The sequence below is a fragment of the Mustela putorius genome, unplaced genomic scaffold (genome assembly GCF_011764305.1).
Source record: "Mustela putorius furo isolate JIRA1106 unplaced genomic scaffold, ASM1176430v1.1 tig00000174_pilon_pilon_pilon, whole genome shotgun sequence".
NCBI lineage: Eukaryota > Metazoa > Chordata > Mammalia > Carnivora > Mustelidae > Mustela > Mustela putorius.
This window is the reverse complement of record NW_025421304.1, coordinates 32,013,773-32,040,070: the sequence shown is the minus strand read 5'-3', so window position 1 is coordinate 32,040,070 and position 26,298 is coordinate 32,013,773. Positions and strand designations below refer to the sequence as shown.

The following is a 26,298-nucleotide window of genomic DNA, read 5'->3' as shown; positions in this document are numbered from 1 at the left end:
GTAGGCAGAGAGGTAGGCAGAGTGAGAGAGAAGAGGAAGCAGGCTCCCTGCTGAGCAGAGAGACCGATGCCAGGCCCAATTCCAGGACCCCGGGACCATTACCTGTGCTAAAGGCAGAAACTTTAACCCACTGAGCCACCCAGGCGCCCCCCAGGAAAACTATTTTAGTGCAATGCAAATTGTGTATTATAGGAAAATTCTTATTCTGGGCTAAGCAAATAGGCTTGCAGGTAAGAATAAGTGCTATACATATGACTTACTCTGAAGTAAAACATTGGCTGAACCTCTTGGGAAATGAGGAAGCTAATAGAGCTCAAGATAGTACAAGTTAGATACTTAGTTTTGGAAATATGTAGTCCTAGGTTTTAATTCTCCCATGGCACCTAAAATATTTTTAACACCCATAAAATGGACTTAGACCGTTCATTTATTTGCTATCAGGTCAAATGGCAGTGACTGAATAGTTTTCAGACCACAAGTTGTTAAGAAATCACCTGATATATTTAAATTGAGATCCTGATCTAGTGGGTCTAGGAGTGAGGCCTGAGATTCTGCATTCTAATGGACTTCCACAGGTGCTGCTGATACCTATGCTGTTGCTACTGGAGGAGGAGGATCACATTTGGAGTAGCGAGGGCATCAACTAGGAATGAGCTTCTTCCCCTATTTGTTCGGAGATAAAGATTTAAAAGTTTGACCTATCTGGGGGTTGTGTATTCCTCACCTAGTCATTCACCAAGTGGGTGTCTATTATGCTTTAGTCCCTAAAGGTAACATTAAAGAATGCAAATTGCCCTGCCCTCATGAAGTTTTCAGTCTAGCGAAGGAGCTGGATATTCAGCAAAAAATAACAACGTTCAATACACAAAGGACCCCTTGCTGGAGCAAAGGCTCAGCCTTTCGCCGCTAGCTACCCGGGCACGCGAGCCCGAGGCTGTGCCATCCCCTCCGCTGATTGGCTGGACGGACCGGCTCCCAGGCCTCAGCCAATGAGGCAGCCGCAGTGGGGGCCGTTGGCGGAGGTAACCGCCATGCTGAGGGGCGATGGCTGGGGCTGCAGGCCGTATCCGAGGCCGCGCCTTGGGGTGCTTTCCGCTTGCCTTGCCCGTGGGCGATGTGAGTATTTCTGAGGTTAAAAATAAGACCCTTTTTCCACAGTTAGGCGTCTTCCCCACCCCACCCCCCCACCCATGGAGGGAAGAGTCTGGAGTAGTAATAATAGCTAATATCTATCAAGCCTTCGCCGGAGGCCAGTCGCTATATCACATAAGCTTGTGACTGCTGAATTATTGAATGGTGCACCGGGTACTTACCCATAACTTCAGAGAATGTGGAGGCTGCCAAAGTCATGTGGGAGTAAATGCAGGAGGTTGCATTCTAATCCAGTGGCTCTTGTAACCTTGATTCCTCTCTCCATGCTCTGCTTTGGAAAGCAGATTGCTTCTTAGCAGGTGTCTCACGTTGAGCTAGTATCTACAGATGGAGACAGGAAACCTTAGCATACTGATGCTTATTAAATTTGGGTGGGTTTTTTTTTTTTAAGATTTTATTTATTTATTTGACAGAGATCACAAGTAGGCAGAGAGAGAGGGAAGCGGGTTCCCCGCTGAGCAGAGAGCCTGATGCGGGGCTCAATCCCAGGACCCTGGGATCATGACCTGAGCGAAAGGCAGAGGCTTAACCCACTGAGTCACCCACGCACCACTGGGTTGTTTGTTTTTTAAATAGAGAAAGCAACACATGATAAAAAGCATTTATGAGAAGGATAAGCACCAAATTCAGGACAGCTGCTGTGTTGAGGGATGGTCATACAGGGGGCTTCAATCAAATCTTAATTGTTTTCTTCCTTAAGCCCTAAGGTGGGAACCTAGATGTTCATTGTATTATTCCCTTTCTTGTTTGTCTAAAATACAAATTTATTTTTTAAAGATTTTATTTATTTGAGACAGAGAGAGAGAGAGTGCACGAGTGGAGAAAGAAGCAGAGGGAGAGGGAGAAGCAGACTCCTGGCTGAGCAGGGAGCTCTCAGGACTCTGGGACCATGACCTGAGCTGAAAGCAGACGCTTAACCGAATGAGCCACCCAGGCACCCCTGAAATACAATTTTAAAAGGAAAACATGCACATAGAAACTAAATTTCAGAGGATGAAGTGTACACAACAAAAAGGAAGTCTTCTCTCACCCCACATTTCTAGATCCCTCGCAAGAAGCAACCACTGTTAACAGATTTGTGTGTCTCATACATTTCCTATAGTATCTACAAGCACATGAGGGTTTTCTTTTTCACAAGTGGATCCTATTGTATACAGTCCTGCACCTTGGATGATTTCTTTTTTAACGTAAAAATCCTTAACCTCCATTGGTCCTGTGATCAATATAATTTTGCCGGCAAAATATTCCTAGGATTGCTTCTGAATACGATGAGATGTTGTGGCTTCCCTGGCTGTGTGTGTGCCTTTTTCTTTTTGCATATCCTCCCCTATAGGTTCCAAAAAAATCTTCACCAAATTAACCCCTGCAAGGGTACAAGAGAAAAAGAATCATGGCAAACAGAGTATCATTTGGAACTGTTTTACCCTTTCCTGAACATTCTTACACTCTACAGGTAAAATTCCAGGTAGAGCCCACTACTGCTTGAAATAAATTCACTGGAGTAGAACAGCGGCAAACAGAAGTGGGGATTCATTTTCTCAGCTTGCAGGAAAATACCCAGCTTCTTTCTAGTTAAGTAACAAGGGGAGGAGACCTTGTTTATTTCCAGTTAAGGGAAAGCGAGTGTCACATTTAATCCTTATTTTACCTCTTCTAAAAGCCCAAGATATTTTTTCCTTTAAAAAAAATTCTCCCAACCACGCAACCAGCGCTGGGATTGCAACCCAGGCACAGGTAACTCCAAAAGTCATGACAGATGGGGAAGAGCTCCCTGGAATGAACTCATTTGCTCATTAAGCGGCTTTGCATGGCCCTTTCCCTCTACCTACTACCAATCTCTTCATCCCGGGCTCTTGTCAATCCCCGCAGGAATTGTGTCCTTCAGACTCAAACCTCTTTGCTTTTTCTAGTTTCCGATCCTTCTCCTGGAACGCATTTCCCTAGCACCTTGAGTATTTTTGAAGGTGAAATTCCTGTAAGTGGTATTGCCACATAGTCTACGGAACAAATTTTTAACCAAATGGTGTTTGACATGGCTGGTTGCCAATCCTTGGGCACTGAAAATTACCAACCTGAAGAGAAAAAGATGTTCCAATACGCTTTTGGTGGCTACTCTACTTGTAATGGTTCTTGACATATTCAATCTATATGAGCTTCTCTGCCGGCGTGCTGGGTGGGAATATGGTTTTGCTCGTGCGGTGGAGAGCCAGTTGGCAGCCAGCGTTTCCGGACGTTAGAAAAGAGCGTGAGCTAACCAAGGGTTAGGTCGGGGGCTCCGAAAGCGGTGGAAGTTACAGCTCGACGTGGGCGAGGCGGCTGGGTGGGCGCAGAGTCCTACGTCACTGCGGCGCGCCACTTCCGCTCCTCAGCCGCTGAGCGAATGACTTCTCCCTTGGTGGGGCTGGAGCTGGGCTTAGGGCGACCCGGGAGAGTCCACGATCGCGCCGCCCCAGCTAGCGAGTCTGTCTCACCAGCGCCTCGGACCATGGCCACCGATTCGTGGGCGCTGGCAGTGGACGAACAGGAGGCGGCGGCGGAGTCGGTGAGTTGACTAAAGCCGTAAAAGGGTCAGGGGGTCAGATTTGGCCGGGGATCATCCCTGGATAAGACACTCACTACTTTGGTCCGGACGGGTATGGGGTGCGTGTGAGGATGGAGGATGGAGCCTGGACCCTGAGCTGGCTTTGTTTATCCGCCTCCTGGGTTACGTAAGAGCAGGTGAGTACTCCCGAGGATGAAGAGCCCCAGCCGCCTGTCTTCCTGGAAGCAAGACTGATTGTACATTGCACTCTCCCCACTGGGGAGTATAATCACCTTTGTGTCTTTCTCCGCCTCTGGATTCTGAGCTTTCTGGGCTCTGTGACCGTGGCTTACTCCTCTTTGTGTACTTCTTTGCTTGCTTAGTGATGATGAATGACCTACTCTGTGGGCCCGGTAGTCAGTAAGTAAATCCTCTTCTCACCTTAACTTTGTTCCGGGGCTCACACACAGCAATCAAGATACGACTTAAACATGACTATGGAGAATTAATTCCTTCTACTTCAACACTCTTAAGTTCTGATAATGATTTGAACCTATTTCTGTTAGGCCTTGTATCTGTGAATTTCTTGAGAACAAGGACTTGGTCTTATTATATAACTGATAATAGATTATATGCACATAATTCGAAGAGTCAAATAGTTTTAGAATTTTTAAAAGGTTTTATTTGACAGACGGAGCGGGGTGGTGGGGGAGAGAACAAGCAGAGGGAGCGGCAGAGAGAGGGAGAAGCAGGCTCTCACGGAGCAGGGAGCCCGACATGGGGCTTGTTTCCAGGACCCTGGGATCATGGCCCCAGTGGAAGGCAGAGGCTCAACCAACTGAGCCACCCAGGTGCCCCAAATCACACTTTTAAAAACTGGTTCCACCACCACCATTTTTTTCCCTCCTCAGAGACAACTAATAGTTCTGTTGGAGGTAATTTACATCATTGACCTCCTTGTTCTCCAAATAGCATGTTATGCTAGTTTTTGAACTTTCAGTTTAGCCTATTTACTGATTTTTATTCTTTCTCCATACTTTCTCCACCACCCATGCACACCTTCCCACTCCCTACCTTTTCATTATATTATAATTTCATTTAGATCAGTGTTTCATGTTTACATTACTAGTAACTTATGAATACTTTTACTTTCCTACAAAACTTTGTTTTTCCCTGGAATTTGTAATTGTCTTGCATTTTTGCTTCATGTTTTTTGTACTTATCACCAACTCAACCGCAAGCTCTTTGCTAATTGTTTAGTTTATCTCAGGATGTTCAAACACATTAAGTATTAGTTTGGAGCACCTAGGTGGCTCAGTCAGTTAAAGCTATGACTCTTGATTTCAGCTCAGGTCATGAGCTTGGGGTGGTGAGATCGATCCCCTCATGGGGATCTGCACTCAGCCTGTAGTCTGCTTAAAATTCTTTTTCTCTCTCCATCTGCTTCTTCCCCCACCTCTCCCACTCTCTTTCTTTCTAAAATATGTAAGTAAATAAAATTTCATTAAAAAAGGTATTTTTTTAAAAAACTTTATTTATTTATTTGACAGAGATCATAAGTAGGCAGAGAGGCAGGCAGAGAGAGAGAGAGGAGGAAGCAGGCTCCCTGTGGAGGAGAGAGCCCGATGTGGGGCTTGATCCCAGGACCCTGGGATCATGACCTGAGTGGAAGGCAGAGAGGCTTTAACCCACTGAGCCACCCAGGCACCCTAAAAAAAAGTATTCTATTAATTCTGTTTCCCCCAGGTCTTTCAGCCTGCTTCATATTGGACTAGTTCTCCCTGTGCTTAGAGCAGAACTCATTTCAGGGACTGGAGGGACCAGGGCAGATTTCCCTTCGCTTTCATTCTGGGGATTCACTCTTCTCTTGTGTTGGATCCCCTCTCTTCATCTTTATTGATTTGGTGAAACCATTCATCAGCTTTCTGGAAGTATATCAGAAGTATTGTTGTTGTTGTTTTGTTTTAGATACTGTTGCATTTCTGGAAATACCTTATCTTGCCCTGTCACTTGGATAGTATTATAGCTGGGTGTAGAGCTGTAGGTTGGAAATTAATTTCCTAATAATTTTTAAATGCATTGTTTCGTTGCCTTTTAGACTTTATTGGTTACTGAGATGTCTGAGACCATTCTGATTCCTTATGTGACCTGTTTTTCCCTTTGTAAACTTGAACAATCTTCTGTTTGCTTCCAGTATACAGAACATTCCTGATAACTGGTATGGGTCTGTCTTCATCCATTTTGCTGGGCACTGGATATATCCTTTTTTTAAAAGACTTTAAGTAATCTCTATACCCAGTGTGGGGCTTGAGCACACACTCCCAAGATCAAGAGTTGGATGCTCTTCCAACTGAGCCAGCCTGGTGCCCCTGGGGGGGTCCTTTCAATCTGGAAAATTCTTATCCTTCAGTTATGAGAAATTTTCTTGAAAATTTTCATTTTTTGTTTCTCCCCCTTTGTTTTTTCTTTGCTCTTTCAAGAATTCTTACTAGTTGACCGTTGGATATCTCAGAGTGGCCCAATCATTAAGTCAAGTTTGTTGAGGTAAAATTTACATACACTAAAACTCACCTTGTAAAAAATAAATAAATAAAATAATAAAACTCACCTTGTTCTGTGAATTTTGACAAAGGCATTCAGTTGTGTAACCATCACAGCAATCAAGATACAAAACATTTCCACCACTGCCCAAAGTTCCCTTAAACTTTCGCATTCACTCCCTTCTCCCCACCCTTCTCTGGCAACTGATGATTTGTTTTCTGTCTCTTGAGATTTGTCTATTCTGGATATTTTATATAAGTTGAATCGTACAATATGTGGTCTGTTGTGTCTGGCTGCTTTCACGTAGCATAATGTTTTCAAAGTTCATCAATGTTGCAGTAGGTGTCATTCCTTTTTATTGCCAAATAATATTCCATTGTCTAGATATATCACATCTTATTTCTCTGCTTATCAGTGTCCATTGATGAGCATTTCTATTGTTTCTACTTTTTGGTTATTATGAATAATGTTGCCATGATTATTCATGTACAAGTTTTTGTATGGACCTTTATTTTCAAATCTCTTGGGTATACACCCACAAGTGGAATTACTGGATTATGTAACTCTATGTTTAACTTTTGAGGAATTGTCAGACTTTTCCAAAGTGGCTGCACCATTGTATCACCCTTAAAATAATTGCTTTCTATGAGATTAGTATTATCTGTGACAGGCACTATTGTGTAGAGGTTAAAACCTTAGCCTTTATAGCCAGACAGTCTAGGATTTGTATTGTTGGTCCATGGTTTACTAGTTCTATGACTTTGGGAAAATTGTTTAATCTTTATGTGCCTTGGTTTCCACATCTGTAAAATGGAGATAATCATAATGCCTACCTCATTGAGTTATGGACATGCCTGTTATATGTGCAATGTAAGTAATAGCAGTTGTTGTTATTATGTATAAATCACAGTTCCAATGCAGGAATCTTTTTTTTAAGATTTTATTTGAGTGAGTGACAGCAAGAGAGGAAGTTGGGGAGGAGGAGAAGCAGGCTTCCTGCTGAGCAGAGAGCCCAGTATGGGGCTGGATTCCAGGACCCTAGGATCATTACCTGAGCCAAAGGCAGATGCTTAACTAACTGAGCCATCCAGGTACCCTGCAGGAATCTTTTAAATTACCTGTCCATATTGTATGGATTAGATAGTTGAACCTGGATAAGACTTGTGAATCTACTTAACCATGCACAGGTAAATTAGATCACAACTTTCCAAAACTGAGCAAATGAGTCAAGAAGCCTCTATTACCCTCTGCCTCATGGAACTCTCACTGAGGACACTGCATGACATAGGTAACACTGATGTGTGTAGTGCATAGTTACTGTATTTTAAATATTAAGCTTCATTCCTTATTTATTGTAGGTAAGAAAATACTAGATTCTATTTATATTTATTTCTTCATCCCCCAGTGGCTCCTGTCTTTGTTCTCCTTCTGTTCCATTGGGAAATTTCTTTTTAGAGGAGGGCAAACAGATAAGAAAACTGATGAGTATGACTATGTCCTCTACTTCACCATTTTGACAGAGATAATCCCTGTTCTCTATAGTTCACTATTAAATCTTTTATGTCTCAAGAATGCTTTCTCAAGTAGCTTTTGAATAAAATGTAGTGTGTAACTGTAGAGTTTTCAGTTATTTTAACATACCTTAAAAACTAAAGTATTAAAGGCATTGAAAATGTGGGTATTACAAAGTGGATGTTTTTGCTTTTTTGCCTTTCGGTTAATTTCAGAATGGTTTCTGATGAAGTTGCAAAAGAAACTGGTTTCTCCTTTTTGGTCCAAGTAAACAGCAAAGAAGGTATCTAACTGTACTTTCAATAGAAGTTTCAGCGTTCAGTTCACTGACACTGCACTGGGTAATACAGACATCACTGTCTCTGCTTTACAGGCTTTAAGGTCCTTATAGCCAAGGGAGGAGTTTGTTTTTAGATTCGCTGGACCCTCTACAGAATCCTGATACGTTGTAATCAAAACATCTACTGGTTTCATTTACATTGTTGCTAACAACTTTACTACATATTGCATTTAGTTATTTTAACTGTTAACTTTATTTACTGTTAACTTCAGTTTGAACAATGTATCAACAAAACAATGGTTTGTCCTTTTTATCATTATTAAAATTTTTTGTAATAGATGTTTGTAACTCATTTATACTTCATTAACTCATTTATACCTCAGCCCTGTCATTTGCTTTAGCTAGCAATTTTCACCCTAGGAGTGAGTACTATTAAGTTTACTGTTGAAGTATTGCCAGTAAGTCAGGCAGTCTGTCTAGACTCGCTGTCTCTCTGTCCCCATCTTGCGCACTCTCTCTCTCTCTCTCCCTCTCAATAGATGTGGATACTATACTTAAAACAGGGTTTGTCAGCAGGATATGGAGAAGTGCTTTAGAGAAGATTAAAATATATTGAACACCTACTGTGTATCAGGCACTACGCTGGTCCCTTTATATTCATTATCTATTAGTGTGTTTGCTATCATTTGGAATTAAGGATTTTTACTGTTTTCTGATGATGTCCTTTTTTTTTTTTTTTAAAAGATTTTATTTATTTATTTCAGACAGAGATCACAAGCAGGCAGAGAGGCAGGCAGAGAGAGAGGAAGGGAGGCAGACTCCTTGCTAAGCAGAGAGCCCAATGCAGGGCTTGATCCCAGGACTCTGGAATCATGACCTGAGCTGAAGGCAGAGGCTTTTTTCTTTCTTTCTTTCTTTCTTTTAAGATTTTATTTATTTATTTGACAGAGAGAGATCACAAGTAGATGGAGAGGCAGGCAGAGAGAGAGAGAGAGAGAAAGGGAAACAGGCTCCCTCCTCAGCAGAGAGCCCGACGTGGGGCTCGATCCCAGGACCTTGAGATCATGACCTGAGCCGAAGGCAGAGGCTTAACCCACTGAGCCACCCAGGAGCCCCTGAAGGCAGAGGCTTTAACCCACTGAGCCTCCCAGGTGTCCCAATGATTTCCTTTTTTGCCAATTTCCTTTCTTGCCAGTCTCTCCAATATGTTCCCCCCTACTTCTCCCTCCCCTAACACCAAAGCAGAAACACCAGAAACTCCCTTTTCAGTTGGCAACAAAAGAAGTGTAGTTCCTCCAACCCTAACTAACCACCTATTAAAACAGACATTTGTGGGGCGCCTGGGTGGCTAAGTGGGTTAAAGCCTCTGCCTTCGGCTCAGGTCATGATCCCAGGGTCTTGGGATCGAGCCCCGCATCGGGCTCTCTGTGAAACAGGGAGCCTGCTTCCCTTCCTCTTTCTCTGCCTGCTGCTCTGCCTACCTGTGATCTCTGTCAAATAAATAAAATCTTTAAAAAACAAACAAACCAAAAAACAGACATTTGTTTCATTCTCTTGCCTTTCCCGGACTTAGAGGAAAGACAGAATGAACCCGAAAACATAAACCACCAGTGTAGGTGGTGTGTTAAGAAATACCCGTTTTTCCCTCTCTCTCTCTCTCTGCCTGCCTCTCTGTCTACTTGTGGTCTCTCTCTCTCTGTCAAATAAATAAATAAATAAAATCTTTAAAAAAAAGAAAGAAAGAAAGAAAGAAATGACTACTCTTTAAAAGAGAAAAAGAAAAAATAGCCATTTTCATTGTTACCCATCACTAGATGAGGTCCTAAGCCCCACTTAATATTTTATGATTAGAGCACCTGCTTTGTGCTAGATCCAAAGATCAATTAAATAAAAAGATTCCTGTCTTTAAGGTATTTTCTTCCCCTCCCCTAGCATTTATGAGGTATAAGTGACAAAAGTATATTTTCATTCTAATAGAGGAGAAAAGTGCCATCACAATATGCCTAATTTATGGTGTTTGATCAAAGTCCTAATAATTCTTTGAAATGTCTCTTTGCTCTGTCCCTTCCTTTGTATTCCCACTTCAGCTAGGTATTTTGATTACACAGTGTGCCACGATGCCCCAGACTGCTCTGTTTAAAATATTAGATTTCCACTACAAGGCAAAAAACAAGGCAACCTGAATATGAGGGTGCGTATCTGCACATTGTGGTCCTGCAGCTCAAACCTACAGTGCAAGGGAGCGGACTCCCACCCACACACGGCTTTTGTTGCAGCCCTCCCCCTTGAAGTTCTCTGTCTGAAGTGTGACTGCATTTTCCAGTATCTTTTAAATTTTCCTGTCGTTTGGAATATGAGAGAATGACAAATGGTATTCTACTGAGAGTCTTTGTAATCAGAGCATTAAGCAAACTCATAAACTATAATTTTCTCTAGGGACTGTAATTAGGAAGTGTGGATTTTGAGTCATTTGTGTAACCAGTTTTTTTCTACTGCTGTGTTTATGGGAAATTTTGTTTATTTTCACTCAAACATTTAGTCGACCAAAGGAGCCCGGCAGAACAACTTAATGAATAGATCTTGAGAGTGGCTCATTTCTCCCCAGCTTCACTGGGGAGACTCTGTTGATACAAAATCTTTTAAGTCATTTTCCTGACACTTTCCCCCCTCCCCCCATATTCTCCATTTAGTTGAGCAGCTTGCATCTTAAGGAAGAGAAAATCAAACCAGATGCCAATGGTGAGTAAAAGCTAGTTTGAAAACAAATGTGATTTCCTTTAGTATTTCTGCTTTGACATAACTCTCTGGAAAAAAAGTTGTGTATGTACAAATAGGGGGCTGGCAGATACTGGCAGTCATTTGATTTAGGAACTAAACTGGATTGTTTTGCTTTGTATTGTGCTTAAAATAAGCATAGGATGCCTAAGTGACTTATTTATTACCAAACTTATTGCTGACCATGAGAATATACAAAGTATGAACAACCTAAGAGTTAACCTATTGTCATTCTGAAATCGTATCTACCCAAATCCAAGATTTCCATTAAATTTTCATTGATGATGTACATATAGTGGGCGGGGGGTAGTAACACTTACCTCATTCCAAATTCATTTACAATCTTTTTCTGTAATTTTTTCATAACTACAACGTTGTGTGAATATACATTTCTATTAAACAATTTATATACATAGAATCTTAATGGCATTATAGTGTTCAAAACTGATGAAATACGGTTTGCACAAATATTCCTCTGTTGAGCATCAAGGTGGTTTGTGATCATTGCCTGCTGTGATCATCTTTCTATAACATTTCAGAAATACTGATGCTATGAGGGAAAGTCCCATTAGTGTTTGATGTACCGTGAGAGGACTCGGAATAGGAAAGAACTGCATATAAGCAACACTGTTTCATACCTTTGTTTATTTAAGAACAATAAAATGGTTTCATCTGTGGCTTGGTTTCCTCATTTATTGTTCTGCTCCCCAGGCCTTTTACATTTCTAGTGTCTCATAGAATTTGAACTGTCTCTGCTGTTGGGTATAGTATGTGATATTGAATGACGGCCACTTTGTGTCTGATAAAGGTGCTGTTGTCAAGACCAATGCTAATGCAGAGAAGGCAGATGAAGAAGAGAAAGGTAACAGCCTAGAGCTATACCCATGAGATTCCACCATCTTAAGACAATAGATTGTTACCAGGCTTCATTTTTAGACCCAACTTGGCTTGACTTTAAAGGGAGTCATATTGCTAACACTCAACATGGTTGCTGATGAAGGAATTCTCAGTGGTTACATTTTAAAGAAATTTTACTTTGAACAACTGATGGGACTTCAGCAGCAGCAGCAGCAGCAGCAGGAAATAAGCCCTGAATGATGATCTTTTACAGGGCATTATAAAAGAAATTTTAAGTTGAATCGCCGTTGTCTACTAAAGTTAATGCTACTTGAACACATTAAAAGTGGATAACAAAATACAAACAACTTATATGATATCAAGATACAAACTTTGTTAATTTCTGGGTTTTTTTTTTTTTTTCCATTGTTGAGATGTGCTGGCCAAGCTAATAATTTTCAATGTTCTGTTGAGCACAAAGGAGGGAGTTAATACTTGGGTTTACATAGGAAGAATAGATAACCTCCAGAAAGGAGGGCTTGATAGAGAGTCCTGGAGAGGAATAGGAGTCCCCAATGTATGACACCAGTATCAAAACCTTTTTCTTTAATAAAGCAATTTTAATTCTATTTATAAATCAAAACTATGATATATCCTGAATTATAAGTCCTAGCATACATACATGTAAGTGCTTAAAATGCCAATGAAAAGTGAATTCAGATGAGCTCATGGTGGATTTCATGGCCTTTAAAAATTCTTTGCTTAAAAAAATATATATATTCTTTCCTCTCTTTTTCCTGACAGAGGACAGAGCTGCTCAGTCCTTACTCAACAAGCTGATCCGAAGCAACCTGGTGGATAACACAAACCAGGTGGAAGTCCTGCAGCGGGACCCGAACTCCCCGCTCTACTCCGTGAAGTCCTTTGAGGAGCTTCGGCTGTGAGTGATTACTTTTGGACTCTCCCCTTTGTGTTAGATACAGATTAACATTGTTAGTACGTGTACATACGTGTACACACACACACTTTTTTTTTTCCACAGCAGAACATTTTTAGCTAATACAAATTTATCTTTTTACTTTATTTATTTATTGGTATAAAAGGTGATTTTATTAAAGGAGGAGCACAGGATCCATGGGCAGAAAGAGCTGCTGCCAGCCAATACAAATTTAATCAAAGAATTTAGCTACTTTGGGCTATTAAGTAAAATTTCTAGCTAAAGTGAATTGTGCAAAGTGCACAGTTCAAGTATTATTAATTGTAAATAAACTGTGTGTAACAATAGTAAGAAAGAGAGAAAAAAAAAAATCCCTCGGATATCTGGCTTCTTTCCTCAACCAAAGAGATGGTGACTTTCATCTTTAACTGTTTTCCCAGGAAACCACAGCTTCTCCAAGGAGTCTATGCCATGGGCTTCAACCGTCCATCCAAGATACAAGAGAACGCACTGCCTTTGATGCTTGCTGAGCCGTATGTGTCCTGATAGAACTCTACCCCATTTTTAATTTTCTGTTTTTTAAAATTTCTATTATTTTAAAAATCTATACTAGGAACACATGTTCATTTTAGAAAAGTTAGAAAATAATTTAAAAATAAGAAAAATTGTTTGTAATCTTCCCCAACCTACTATACTAACATTTGGAGACTTCTAGACTTTTTAAAAATAAACTCACATATTTATACCTTTTTTAAAAAACGGAACCATATAAAATCTTACGTGCTTTTTTAAAAACTTAGTGAGATGATCATCCTTTGTTGGTAAATAAACATTTATCATTCATACACACCTTGCTTTCATTAGATGGATAGATAGAATTTATTGTGTCAGAAACAGTAAGCAAAAACCAAGCAGGGTTCTGGGAGATCAGAATAGGTTAATTACCAAGGTTGTTTTGTAGTGCAGTGCTTTTCATACTTTCATAGGGACATGAATCTCTTGGGAATTTATTAAAATGCAGATCCTCATTTCAGTCCCTCTGAGGTTCACTATTTCCTAGAAGCTTCTAAGTGATGCTGATGCTACTAGTTTCAGACCACATTTTGAGCAACAAGATTCAAGAGCATGTGGAGCTTTTCATAAAAACTGATCCCTACATTATATATGATTATGCAAAGTTGTATTGCATCTGATCCTAAATCCTGAAACTCCTTTCATAGAGTCTAAAAATAGAAATTTTAGGTCTATATTAAAGTTTTCTTTGTTCTGTGTCAAAACGGTGCCTTTTTTCACTTGATCTTAGCCAGAAGCCTGAGAAGCAATTAGTGACTTTTTTCATGATGAATAAGGTCTTTTTTTTTTTTAAAGATTTTATTTATTTGACAGAGAGGAATCACAAGTAGGCAGAGAGTCAGGCAGAGAGAGGAGAGCGCACCCGATGCGGGACTCGATCCCAGGACCCTGAGATCATGACCTGAGCCAAAGGCAGAGGCTTACCCCCCTGAGCCACCCACGCGCCCCAAATAATGTCTCTCTTTTTTTTTTTTTTAAAAGATTTTATTTATTTATTTGTAAGAGAGAGAGAGAGTGAGAGCGAGCACAGGCAGACAGAGTGGAAGGCAGAGTCAGAGGGAGAAGCAGGCTCCCTGCGGAGCAAGGAGCCCGATGTGGGACTCGATCCCAGGACGCTGGGATCATGACCTGAGCCGAAGGCAGCTGCTTAACCAACTGAGCCACCCAGGCGTCCCATAATGTCTCTTTTTAACTTGACATTTTGAGCATCTATGAAAGCACTGGGATCTATAAAAAGCGAATGACCAGTGTGAAACAAATACTCCATTTATGCATCTCTTAAGTATGTTCAATTTTTAAAATCATCAATGTTAGAAGACACCTGAGAGAATTATCTAGTACCTCTCTAACAAATATGTATTGAGTGCAGGTGTGTAACAGATACTATTCTAGGCACTTGGTTACATTAGAAAACAAAACAGACCAAAATTCCTGTCTTTAAGGAGCATGGTCTGGAGTATAAATCATTTATTTTTATTAAAAATAAATAAGATATATAGTGTATAGTTTGTTAGATAAGTTATAAATGTAATTAATGCCACTGAATTGTACACTTAAAAGCTGTTTTTAAAAAAAGTGATAAATACTGGGGGATCTGGGTGGCTTAGTCAGTAAAGTTTCTGCCTTTAGCTCAGGTCATGATTCCAGGGTCCTGAGATCAAGCCCCACATCAGGGGCTCCCCCAGCTTGTGCTCTCTGTCTGTGGGTCAAATGAATAGATAAAATCCTTTTTTTTTTTAAGAAAAGTGATAGGTGATAAAAAAAAGAAGGTGATAAAAAAAAAAGATGATAAATACGAATAAGAAAAAGAAACCATAATAAGGGAGATCAGGAATACCAAGGGAACTGATTGCAGTTTTCCCCCAACATTATATTACGAAAACTGTCAAAAAAAAACAAAGTTGAAAGTTTTTTGTTTGTTTGTTTGTTTTTAAGAGAGAGCACACAAGTCGGTTATGGAGGAGCAGAGAGAGAGGGAGAGAGAGAATCTTAGCAGGCTCCACGCCCAGCACAGAGCCCCACAAAGGGCTAGATCTCATGACCCTGAGATCATGACCTGTGCTGAAATCAAGAGCTGGACAGTTAACTAACTGATCTATTCAAGTGCCCTAAAGTTGAAAGGATTTTATAGTGAACACTCATATGTCCCCCATCTAGATAGCAGTCACTAACATTTTACTAAACTTTATCACATATCTACCTACCAATACATAATTTTTAAGGCATTTCAAAATAGGCTACAATTTTAATCAAGTGCTTAGGGTATGATCTCATCAAGTAGGTGATGTGTGAGCAAAGCCTTGAAGGAGAAGAGAGAGTTGACATGTCATCTGGGGACAGCTGTCCCAGCAGAGTACAGAAACCCTGGGACGGGGGCATGGCTGGCTTGCTTTTGGGGCAGCCCCAAGGCTTCTGTAGTGGGATGAGTAAGGGAGCCCGTGGGAGGAGCTGAAAACAGAGAACTACTAGGGAGCCAGATCAGGTAGGACCTTGTAATGCAGAAGGATTTGCACTTTTACTCTGAATGAAATGGGGGAGTGACTGGAAGGCTTTTGAGCAAAGCAGTGACATGAGCTGACTCACATTTTATTTTTATTTATTTATTTATTTTTTAAGATTTTATTTATTTATTTGACAGACCGAGATCACAAGTAGGCAGACAGGCAGGCAGAGAGAGAGAGAGGAGGAAGCAGGCTCCCGCTGACTCACATTTTAAAAGAGTCACTGGCTGCCCTGTCAAGAATAAGAGATAGGGAGTGCTTTAAATTCCACTAGTCTTCTCTCTGTGGTGCTTGGTGTTTGTGGTACTAGCATGTGTTAACTACTGCAGCAATCAAAGCCTCCTACCATAAACTCATTTATTCTTCACTGTTACTAACTAAAAGGGTACTTAAGATGTAAGCCCCTAAACAATGTTTTCTTGTGCAGCCCACAGAACTTAATCGCCCAGTCTCAGTCTGGTACTGGTAAAACAGCTGCCTTTGTGTTGGCCATGCTCAGCCAAGTAGAACCTGCAAACAGATACCCCCAGGTAAGGGCTTGGTGAATTTGGATTTTCTGTCGATGTGTAGCTAGAAATTACATGTGATGGACTGAAAGCCAAAATGCATATTACTTTTTACATAAACAGAACCCCTTGTCGAGCACAAACAATATGGTTGACCTTCTGGTAGCAACACGCATCCTGTTCCCTTTCCATGGTTTGCCAGTTCTGAGATTTTGCTGATAGGCTTGGCACCTTTACTTTCAGGAAAGACCTCTTCTATCTACAGCTATCATCCTCTGGAAAGTTCTGAGAACTTCCTGAGTAAATGAAAAGGAAGCTAATCTCCACCTGAGATTTCAGATCCTTGTTCACATGTGGGTTTTGTATTCCTATAGCCAATAGCTATTTTCAAGTGTATTTACCCAACCAGAGTTCTAACCTGTGACTTTGCAGCATGAAGAATCAAATGGCGTGCACTTTAATGTTCTTCTTCAGCGTCAGCTGGAGGAGTAAGTCCTGATGGTGATTCCCCACTGCCCTTGAGATCTCACTCTGCACTTTCTCCCTGCCAGTGTCTGTGCCTCTCCCCAACTTACGAGCTCGCCCTCCAAACAGGAAAAGTGATAGAGCAGATGGGCAAATTTTACCCTGAACTGAAGCTAGCTTATGCTGTCCGAGGCAATAAATGTGAGTATGAATATGTGATCCTAATTCATTAAGCTAACAACTTCTATTTCTTTTTTTTTTTTTAAGACTTTATTTATTTGACAAGAAAGAGACACAGTGAGAGAGGGAACACAAGCAGGGGGAGTGGGAGAGGGAGAAGCAAGCTTCCCAACAAACAGGGAGCCCGATATGGGCCTCAATCCCAGGACTCTGGAATCATGACCTGACCCAAAGGCAGACGCTTAATGACTGAGCCACCCAGGCGCCCACAACTTCTATTTTTAAAAATTTCAAAACATACACAGTAGTTGAAATAATAAAAATTAACATTTCACTTAGACTTGAAAACTTGACATTTGCTAAATTTGCTTTATGTGTGCATGTTCTGGGGGAACCATCTGAGAGTAAATTGCAGACATTGTGGTATTTACTCCTAAATACTTAAGCCTGGAGGCACCTGGCTGGCTCACTCAGGAAAGCATGTAACTCGTGACTTCAGGGTTTTGTGTCTGAGCCCCACATTTGGTGTAGAGATTACTTAGAAATAAAATCTTGGGGCATCTGGATGGCTACCAGTCGGTTAAGCATATGACTCTTGATTTCAGCTCAGGTCTTAATCTCAGGGTTGTGAGTTCAAGTCCCACATTGGGCTCCACAAACAGAGTGGAGCCTACTTAAACAATTTTTTTTTAATCTTTTTTTTTTTTTTTAAAGGATTCCATTCATTTATTTGTCAGAGAGACTGAGCACAAGCAGAGGAAATGGCAGGTAGAGGGAGAATGAGTCTCCCTGCAGAGCAAGGAGCCCCATGTGGGACTTGATTCTGGGGCCCTGGGATCATGACCTGAGCTGAGGGCAGATGCTTAACCGACTGAGCCACTGAGGTGTCCCTTAGGGAAATCTTTAAAAAAAAAACTTTTTTAATAAATACTTTAGCATGCATCTCACAGTAAGGACATTCTTTTTTTCTTTTTTCTAAGATTTTACTTATTTATTTGACAGAGATCACAAGTAGGCAGAGAAGCAGGCAGAGAGAGAGGAGGAAGCAGGCTCCCTGCCGAGCAGAGAGCCCGATGTGGGGCTAGATCCCAAGACTCTGGGATCATGACTTCAGCCAAGGCAGAGGCTTTAACCCACTGAGCCACCCAGGTTCCCCACAATAAGTACATTCTTCAGGATATCCATAAAACCCTTATCACAACCAAGAAAATTAGGAGATTCTCTAATAACTAGTATCTAGTCCATTTTTATTTTTCCCTAATAGTCCCAAAAGTCCCATGGTCTTTATGGCTGTTTTGTTTTTGAACCAAGATCAAATTGGTGTGAATGCACTGCATTTGATGTTGTATCTCTTACGTTTCTTTAAATCTAGAATAGTCCCTCCACCTTCTCCTCCCCCCTACTTCTGACTTTTTGAATGGTCCAGACCAACTGCTTATAATACTGTACATTCTGGTTTTGTTTAATTGCCCGATTTCTTTTTAATGTCATCAGAAGAACAAAAATGTTCCTGAACATTCATGACCATTAACTCTGGCATTTAATTTTTTAATTGAATTATAATTAACAGTTTTATTAGTTTCAGCTGTATAATATAATGATAGATCAAGTCTGTATTTTTCTCAGTTCTCATCAAAATAAGTGTAATAAATGTAAAAGATAATCCCCCTTATCTATTTCACTCACCTCCCTACCTAGCTCCCCTATGGCAAATCTGTTCTCTGTATTTAAGAGTCTGTTTTTTGTTTGGAGCTTGTTTTTATTATTCTTTCTTTATTCATCTTTGTGCTTTTGTTTTGCAACAAATTAACAATATTTAAGTAATATAAAAACTGTTGAAAGTTTGGCTGTGAATCTTTCACATGTGTAACTATGACTCACAAATCCACTCAGCGTACAATACCAACTAATACCAACTTGAAGTTGCTTCTAAAAAGTAATACAATTACAAAACTTAGTGGAAGATGATCATAAACTTATTACGTAAATTGGTTGCAAACTGGGTTGAAGTTAGAATGCCAGAGTCTGAATAACTTTTCTGGGAGGCAGTAATTGGTTTAAGAAAGAAGCAGCATTTATTAGCTTTGAATTGACTCAACATTCACATTTGGGCAAAACTTTGGCAGTGATTAAGAGGGAGATTGTGTATGTCAGTTCATGATTGTAATTAGGAGACTTAAATTCAATATATAGGTGCCATCTAATTCAAAACGAAGAGGCAAATCTCAGTTTCAAACCACACAGAGTCAAGAATGTGCCATGGTGGGCTGGGCCTTGTTTGGGGAAGCACTTTACCTAAGAGAGGCATTTTGTGCTTCTTTGAGAAAGCAAAGCCATTCATGATGAATCCTATTTTCTGACCTGGGCAAGGGTGTGTGAAGGCAACTGGCTTGTTTGATGTAGGTGCCAGGATAGCTGAGGGGCAGAGTGCACTGGAGAGAGCGGTGAAAGTCTGCTTGTGAGAAGTGCAACCCTGGGCTGGGGGAATGATGCTGACAGAGAAGAAATAAACAACAGATCCTCCTTGAAAGAGAACTGGATGACTACAGAGAACGGACAAGAACACTACTGAAGAGGCTTTCATCTTGTCACTGTTTCTATCCTGCGTCTTTTCAGCATTATTAAAAGCTGTGGTGATATTATAACCTTACTTTAAGATATTAATGCAAACATCAAAACAGTTGACATTAAAGTACAGCATAGCTTTAGATTTTTCTCAGAGAGGAAAGCTGGCTTTACCATGGAAAATACCCACAGAAAACATCTTGTCTCCACAGTGGAACGAGGTCAGAAGGTCAGTGAGCACATTGTCATCGGCACCCCTGGGACTGTTCTGGACTGGTGCGCCAAGCTCAAGTTCATTGACCCCAAGAAGATCAAGGTGTTTGTTCTGGATGAGGCTGACGTGATGATAGCTACTCAGGGCCACCAAGATCAGAGCATCCGCATCCAGAGGTAGGAACTCTTGAGTCAAGAGGAACTTCTCAGCCTCCTGATCTGCAGCATCTTCTCCTTTTACTTCAAACACCTCTTCTTGCTCCTGTCGGGTTCTTTATCTAGTACCTCCAGAAGCATTTGTTTGATGGGCCACTTCCTCATCAGCACTGACTGGGGTTGAGGAAGGAGACTTAGGGAATCTAACCCCAGCCCCATTCCTGCCCCGTGGCTGCTCTCACCTCTTCCCCGCTGTTCTCCTCCCGCTTTCGCTGTTTTCCTGGGCACGTAGCCCATGCAAGCCCCGGGCCGCTGTCTTCTGTTCGTTCCAGAAAAGACTCGGGATCATGCCCCGTACCTGGGTCTTCCCTTGCAGGATGCTGCCCAGGAACTGCCAGATGCTGCTTTTCTCTGCCACCTTCGAAGACTCTGTCTGGAAGTTTGCCCAGAAAGTGGTCCCAGACCCAAACATTATCAAGTTGAAGCGCGAGGAGGAGACACTGGACACCATCAAGCAGTATTATGTGCTGTGCAATAACAGAGATGAGAAGTTCCAGGCCTTGTGTAACCTGTATGGGGCCATCACCATCGCTCAGGCCATGATCTTCTGCCATGTGAGTAGCAGTGGCAGCAGCAGCTCTGGAGGGTGTGCCAGCCCCTTCTCTCAGCCAGCGCCACCTCAGTGCTGAGACGGGCCAGCTGTCCTGTGTGGCCAGAAAGGAAATGATGAATCACCTCCACCTGCCCCAGGGAGTATTCTCAGACTTAACTAACGAGTTATGAGGGAAAGACAAGATTTGAACCTTCTTTGGTCCCGTTTCTTTGAAATAACTTGGAAAAAACTCCAAATAACATCCAGTGAAATAATTATATAAAACATTAGAGACTTTTGGCTCACACCACACACTTCCTAGCGGAACACTAAGATGATTTAAGTAATTAATCTAAAAAAATGACAGGGCTAGAAGTATTTTTGAAATTGGTAAGCCTACCCTGATGACTGAACTCAGCAGGTCTTCATGTACTTTTAATGGCAACAAGCCACTTTTTGCTGTTATCTTTTTCTTTAACAAGTCTCTTCATTTAAAACAATTCTGTTCTCCAGACCCGCAAGACAGCGAGCTGGCTGGCAGCAGAGCTCTCCAAAGAAGGCCACCAGGTGGCGCTGCTGAGTGGCGAGATGATGGTGGAGCAGAGGGCTGCGGTGATCGAGCGCTTCAGAGAGGGCAAAGAGAAGGTGCTGGTGACCACCAACGTGTGTGCCCGCGGTGAGCAGAGAATGTGTCTGTCCGCCAGGCCCCGGGTAGCCAGGGAGTCCTCTACGGGGCGCTCCGCCGGTTTGGGGGAGTCCACGTGGGCTTGGTTCTCTCCTGGAGATACCGGATTCCCCCTGCAGCTGAGAACTGTCACAGAAGCCAGAGGCGCCGATGTGCTGGAAGGACATGGAGCAGCAGCTCACTGGCCCAGGATGGTGTCTGCTCTCTTTGGGGCCCCCACGGAGGTTTCGGCTGCATTTTCTGATACTTTTGTCTAGCAGAGGCTCTCTCTCTCTCTTTTTTTTAAAGATTTATTTGACAGACAGCAATCACAAGGAGGTAGAGAGGCAGGCAGAGAGATAGGAGGAAGCAGGCTCCCTGCTGAGCAGAGAGCCCGATGCAGAGCTTGATCCCAGGACCCTGGGATCATGACCCTAGCCGAAGGCAGAGGCCATAACCCACTGAGCCACCCAGGGGTCCCAGAGGCTCTCTTCTTGAGGTCGTAATTTTGTCAGCACTTGCCGAAGTTCTCTTTCCCTCTGGGTTCTGCTGCATGCCCCCGGTCCCCGAATCCCAGAGCCGGCCAGCCCCAGACGCTTCCTTCCAGCCGAAGCTGGTGTGTTCCAGCCTCACTTGGTGGACAGGGATTTTCGGTTCCTGTTCTGACTGCTCTGCACCTGCCTTTCATGCAGGTATTGATGTCGAACAGGTTTCTGTCGTCATCAACTTTGACCTCCCCGTGGACAAGGACGGGAACCCGGACAACGAGACCTACCTGCACCGGATCGGGCGCACGGGCCGCTTTGGCAAGAGGGGCCTGGCAGTGAACATGGTTGATAGCAAGCACAGCATGAACATCCTCAACAGAATCCAGGAGCATTTTAGTGAGCGCCTGGGAATGGCCCCCGGGGAGGGGGGAAGGGTCGGTTCTCCCGTGGCCCTGAGAGAGGCCCGTGTCCTTGTCACACAGTCCCCTCCTTTCCTACAATATGGAAGTTCTCGAAGAGCACACCTGGCAAGTTTTCAGGGTCAGGGATGCAAAGGACAGTGCCCCCCTGGCCCGGCCGAGGGACCTAGGGCTCTCTCTGTCCCTCACTTGAGCACCGGGAGGCTTTGGGGTCAAGTGCAAGACTGCTATGGCCAGAGGTATGGTCCTGTTCCTAGGCCAGGCAGAACGCTGTGTTTCCTCTCTCCCTGCCATGCTGTCCCTTTCCTGGGTGTGTGTCTCCATGGTAGACCCGCACTGATTTCTCTCTGAATTCTCATTTTCCTCCTCAGATAAGAAAATAGAAAGACTGGACACGGATGATTTGGATGAGATTGAGAAAATAGCCAACTGAGACGCTCCACCAGTCACCAGTGCCCACCCCGGCACTCCGCCTGCATGGGAGACCAGTGCTTTCACGGCACAGGCCTCGACAGTCACCACAAAGACAAAAGCAGAGAAGAAACTACCTACCTCATTTTAAATTACGTTTGGACTCGACAAAAATTGTGCAAATAATGGGGGAAGGTAGAAAAAAATTGTTTACACAACTTCTGAAGATTAGGCGTGAATACAGAGAAATTTACTTTTTGGAAATTCCGTCTTCTTTTCCCCCATCTAAATGCTGTGTCTAATCACTGCTCAAGATCCTTGTGGCAGCCCCTGCCTATTCTCTGGCCAGAAGTGTTCAGAACATCCTCAAGCAGAATAGAGGTGAAGAGGGACACAGAGACCCCAAGTAGGACAGATATATCAGCCAGCCATCATGTTTGTTGTATGGCATGAGGCCTGTAAGCTGGTGCTCTGGATGTGGGGTGGTAGAGCTCATCTGAATGTTGTCATCTCCCTCTGTCCTGCTGCCCACACCAGGAAGGTATGTGCTTAGCATGGACCAAAGTGCCACCCTGAGACTTCGGTGTATGCAGATTTGTGCTGCAGGACCACAACCTCCTGGTTCTCATCAGCAGGTGCAATGGTGCACATGATTCCTGGTAGGTCCCTTGCATGTGCTTGAGCAAGGCCTGTGCACAAGTCATCGTGGAGAGTTAGCGGTGACCTGAGCTTGCCACACATCCTGGGCTCACAGGCATTTGCAGCATATTTTTTATAATCTCTATTGTCACCTTGACCCCTTAGGAGCCCCAAGCAAATAAAAGGTGATCTAAGGTTTGGATCTTCAGTGAAAATTACAGCTTCCAATCACTTGTGGCCAGCTTCAAGGCAGCTCGAGAAGTGGTCAGCAGTAGTCACAAATACTTTGTCTCCAGATTCCAGAAGGCAAGATTTGTCAGAGCTGGGGTATTATTTCAGTTATTTGCCGTCCTGGTTGTGAAGCGATTCCAAACGTCTGTGTTCACAGTTCTTGGAATACAAGGAGTGCAATAAGGGACTAGAAGGACTGTGGTCATTCACCTGTGCAAGGCCGAAGTAACTGCCAAGGAACTGGCTCCCTCCTTACTGGGCATCTTTGTGCAGAACAGTCCAAGCAAATACTAGTGATGGACGCTTTTCAGACCCGGCCTAAGCTGATGGTACCCACAGAATGACAAAGCAAGGATGAGATGAAACGGAGACCCCAGTCACAGGGAGTCCTCTCCAGTTCTTTGACCTTGATACAGAATGGGTAATTTGTCTAGGCCCAGGCCTGGAAGAGGGATTTTCTATGATGAGAACTGCTCCAATCCCAGATTATCCTTGTGTTTTCATGTTTTAGGGCCAGATCTGTTTCCTGGAAGGGAAGGTGCTAATACCAGCCTCCAGGTGGTTTCCTTAATTGGACATTACAGATGCTGCAGACAGACTGCCAATCCGCCACCCCAGTGGGCATTTGACTGTTGAGTGTTCTCTGCTTCTGGCCAACTGTGACCCACATTGCGAATCTCTTGAGAAGAAGTTTTTGTCTCCTACCCCCTGCAGTGCTGTGGACCAACCCTATAATAACTAAATCAAAGGCAATAATTAAAGGAGTACTGACTCCTCACAAAGCTGCAGGGTGACCTCCATTTCCCCCCTTCTCACAACATTTGTAACCTGCCTACTACATAGCCCTAAATCTAAGGAGGAAAAGGGGAAGGGATAGGCCTCGGACTTCTCAGTACTAGGAGTAAGTAGGTATCTGGTAGAAGTCTAGATCAACAGTTTTCCATCTGGGGGCTTGGACTCTAAGAATTCACTAGATGGGTTTCATGGAGTCTATGAAGTATGTGCCATATCTTGAATTTAGATGCATTTTCCTGGGGTGAGACTCCCAAAGGAGTGTCTTTTAAAAAGGTAAGACTCACTGTTATGCTGGCTGTGCAGTGTCACCCCAGTGTCACTGCAGCCCATATTTCTTCACGATCCATATTCATCCTTGCCAGAGCTTGGCTCCCAGGGTTCAGTGGTCCACAGCTGCCTCTGACTATGTGCTGTTTTGAGATACCACTGATGTACTGAAAATGTACTTGGTAAGCTTCAGTCCCCAGAGTTTCTCTTATTGTTTTTGGTAAGTTCTCATGTATGGAATGATAAACTGTCCTAGAACAGAGAAACTCAGCTGGAAAAAGAGATTTTTGGTCCAATGGAAGATTCTGGATATGTTCATCCATAAACAATGGATTTTTTATTGGGATTTTCTGGAGTGTCATTGAATGGCTGTGTGCATAAGAACCGTCAATTGCTGATGTATTTCTTACTGATGTTAAATGAATTATGAAGTATGCATGTTACTAGGATACCATTAATGAGTATAAAAAGTAAGTTTTGGGTTGCTGGAATTAGTGATCATGCTTAAGTCGAGACACTTAAGATTCCATAGGTTAGTCATTACCTGATCCTACTACTACATGTCAAAATTACCATTGCTCCAGCATGAACAGTTTCAATGTCTCTATAGGCCAAGGACCCCTCTCGGTTGCCAGAGTGCTCCTCACATTCCTTTTTTCCTGCTGGTAAACCCAGAGAACACTGGCTACCTAATCAGAAAGACGGCAGATGGCAGTAAAGACAAAGTCCTTACATTCTATTCTTCTAGTCCTAGGAAAGAAGTACAAATAGGCCTTGGAAGCAGGTCTTCTCCCCTTGTTTCATCTTGTTTATTATTTAACATGAAGGCAGTTTCATTCAGTGTCAATGGTATTCAGAAATTAAGGATTTCTGAGGCTAGGGGTTTCATAAAGGAGTGGAGTTTGCTTCTGAGAAAAGTTACAAGGAGAGTGCTGTAGGCAATGGAAAGTAATATTAAAACTAAAATAGCTTCCCCAGGGGGCACCTGGGTGGCTCAGTGGGTTAAGCCTCTGCCTTCAGCTCAGGTCATGATCTCAGGGTCCTGGGATCGAGTCCCGCATCGGGCTCTCTGCTAAGCAGGGAGCCTGCTTCCTCCTCTCTCTCCCTCTCTCTCTGCCTACCTCTCTGCCTACTTGTGATCTCTGTCAAATAAAATAAATAAAATCTTTTAAAAAAAAATAAATAAATAAAATAAAATAGCTTCCCCAGGATAAACCTAGCATACTGGAAGGGCAGTGAGAAGGGCAGCTTCGCCATGTGACAGAGAAGTCTTGTTAGGTACAAAACGAAAACTTGAACAGTGTTTGGATTTATTAGTGAACAGTCAAAGATTGTTAAATCACATAAAGGGAGTGATTAAATTAGTGGGGTTATTTTTGGGGGGGGGGTCTAGCAGAGGTTTGTAGGATATGTTGGAGCTGGGAAAGGCAAGCATCTGAGAAAACAGTTTGAAGATGATTGTGTAGTCCCATCACACAGCAAGTGCCAAGGTTGTACTGAAAGCACAAAAGAAGTGGACTAGACGGTTATCACAGAAAAAATGATGGGCTTTTATACCTGCTTATTATTCCAAAAAGGATTTGTGGAAAGATCCACTGTGCAAAATAATTCTGGGAAGAAGCCCAAAGGGAAGGTTTGGAAAGAACAGATGCATCAGGGTTGAGTCTCATACACAGCATGTATGATTTCAGGCCTGTCACCTCTACAAGCAGGGACTTGGGTCCCTCTTCAACATCTTGTAGATTTCAGGGGTCTTCACGTTTTTCTTGGTCCTAGACACAAATGTCAGGTTCTTGGGAACTCTGCGGTTTTACCTGACTTGACTTTTTCTGCTTGAGAATAATTATTCTTTATCCTGTTGATTGAATCAGATTGCAGCATCTTCTAAAAATGATATAATGGAGGTGAGGGAACTAGAGGGGCTGATGCTAGGAGGCTCCAGGACCCTGCTTTCCCAGTCCTGCATCTGGAACAGGGTTTTCCCAGAATAACTTCAAACACCTTGTTGGAAGTTAGTCCAGGTGGAGATCTGTTTAGAGGGTATCTGTCATACTCATACCTAATGCCCTCTTGTTTTC

At 42.6% G+C, this 26,298-nt stretch overlaps 2 protein-coding genes across 4 annotated transcripts in view; one reads left to right on the top strand and one right to left on the bottom strand.

The window, feature by feature from the left end:
• The window catches only part of AARS1 (alanyl-tRNA synthetase 1), a 28,483-nt gene extending 25,113 nt beyond the window's left edge, over positions 1 to 3,370 (bottom strand). Inside the window, exons 1-2 of the mRNA XM_013057021.2 lie at positions 3,225 to 3,370; positions 1,314 to 1,473 (exon numbers count right to left, since the gene is read on the bottom strand). The gene's annotated coding sequence lies outside the window, so the exon portion shown is untranslated. The remainder of the gene's footprint in view (positions 1 to 1,313; positions 1,474 to 3,224) is intronic.
• On the top strand, positions 1,016 to 24,711 carry LOC101673384 (ATP-dependent RNA helicase DDX19B). 3 transcript variants are annotated; one of them, XM_004754014.3, is made up of 12 exons: positions 1,016 to 1,116; positions 10,697 to 10,745; positions 11,590 to 11,643; positions 12,423 to 12,558; positions 12,996 to 13,088; positions 16,057 to 16,159; positions 16,687 to 16,801; positions 19,558 to 19,735; positions 20,091 to 20,328; positions 20,820 to 20,982; positions 21,663 to 21,854; positions 22,249 to 24,711. In XM_004754014.3, the coding sequence occupies exons 1-12, from the start codon at positions 1,045 to 1,047 to the stop codon at positions 22,308 to 22,310; spliced, it is 1,455 nt and encodes a 484-aa protein (XP_004754071.1). In that variant the 5' UTR covers positions 1,016 to 1,044; the 3' UTR covers positions 22,311 to 24,711. The 3 variants fall into 3 exon arrangements, with proteins under 3 accessions (XP_004754071.1, XP_004754070.1, XP_004754073.1); XM_004754013.3 differs by lacking the exon at positions 1,016 to 1,116 and adding an exon at positions 3,430 to 3,694; XM_004754016.3 differs by lacking the exons at positions 1,016 to 1,116; positions 10,697 to 10,745; positions 11,590 to 11,643 and adding an exon at positions 3,500 to 3,694.
• Positions 24,712 to 26,298: the final 1,587 nt, after the last annotated feature.

Excerpts from the sequence above, each read along its gene's own strand:
- LOC101673384 (XM_004754013.3), top strand. The coding sequence starts at position 3,533 with ATGACTTCTCCCTTGGTGGGGCTGGAGCTGGGCTTAGGGCGACCCGGG. Across the intron at positions 3,695-10,696 it reads AGGAGGCGGCGGCGGAGTCG|TTGAGCAGCTTGCATCTTAA; the intron begins GTGAGTTGACTA and ends TTCTCCATTTAG. Across the intron at positions 11,644-12,422 it reads GGCAGATGAAGAAGAGAAAG|AGGACAGAGCTGCTCAGTCC; the intron begins GTAACAGCCTAG and ends TTTTCCTGACAG.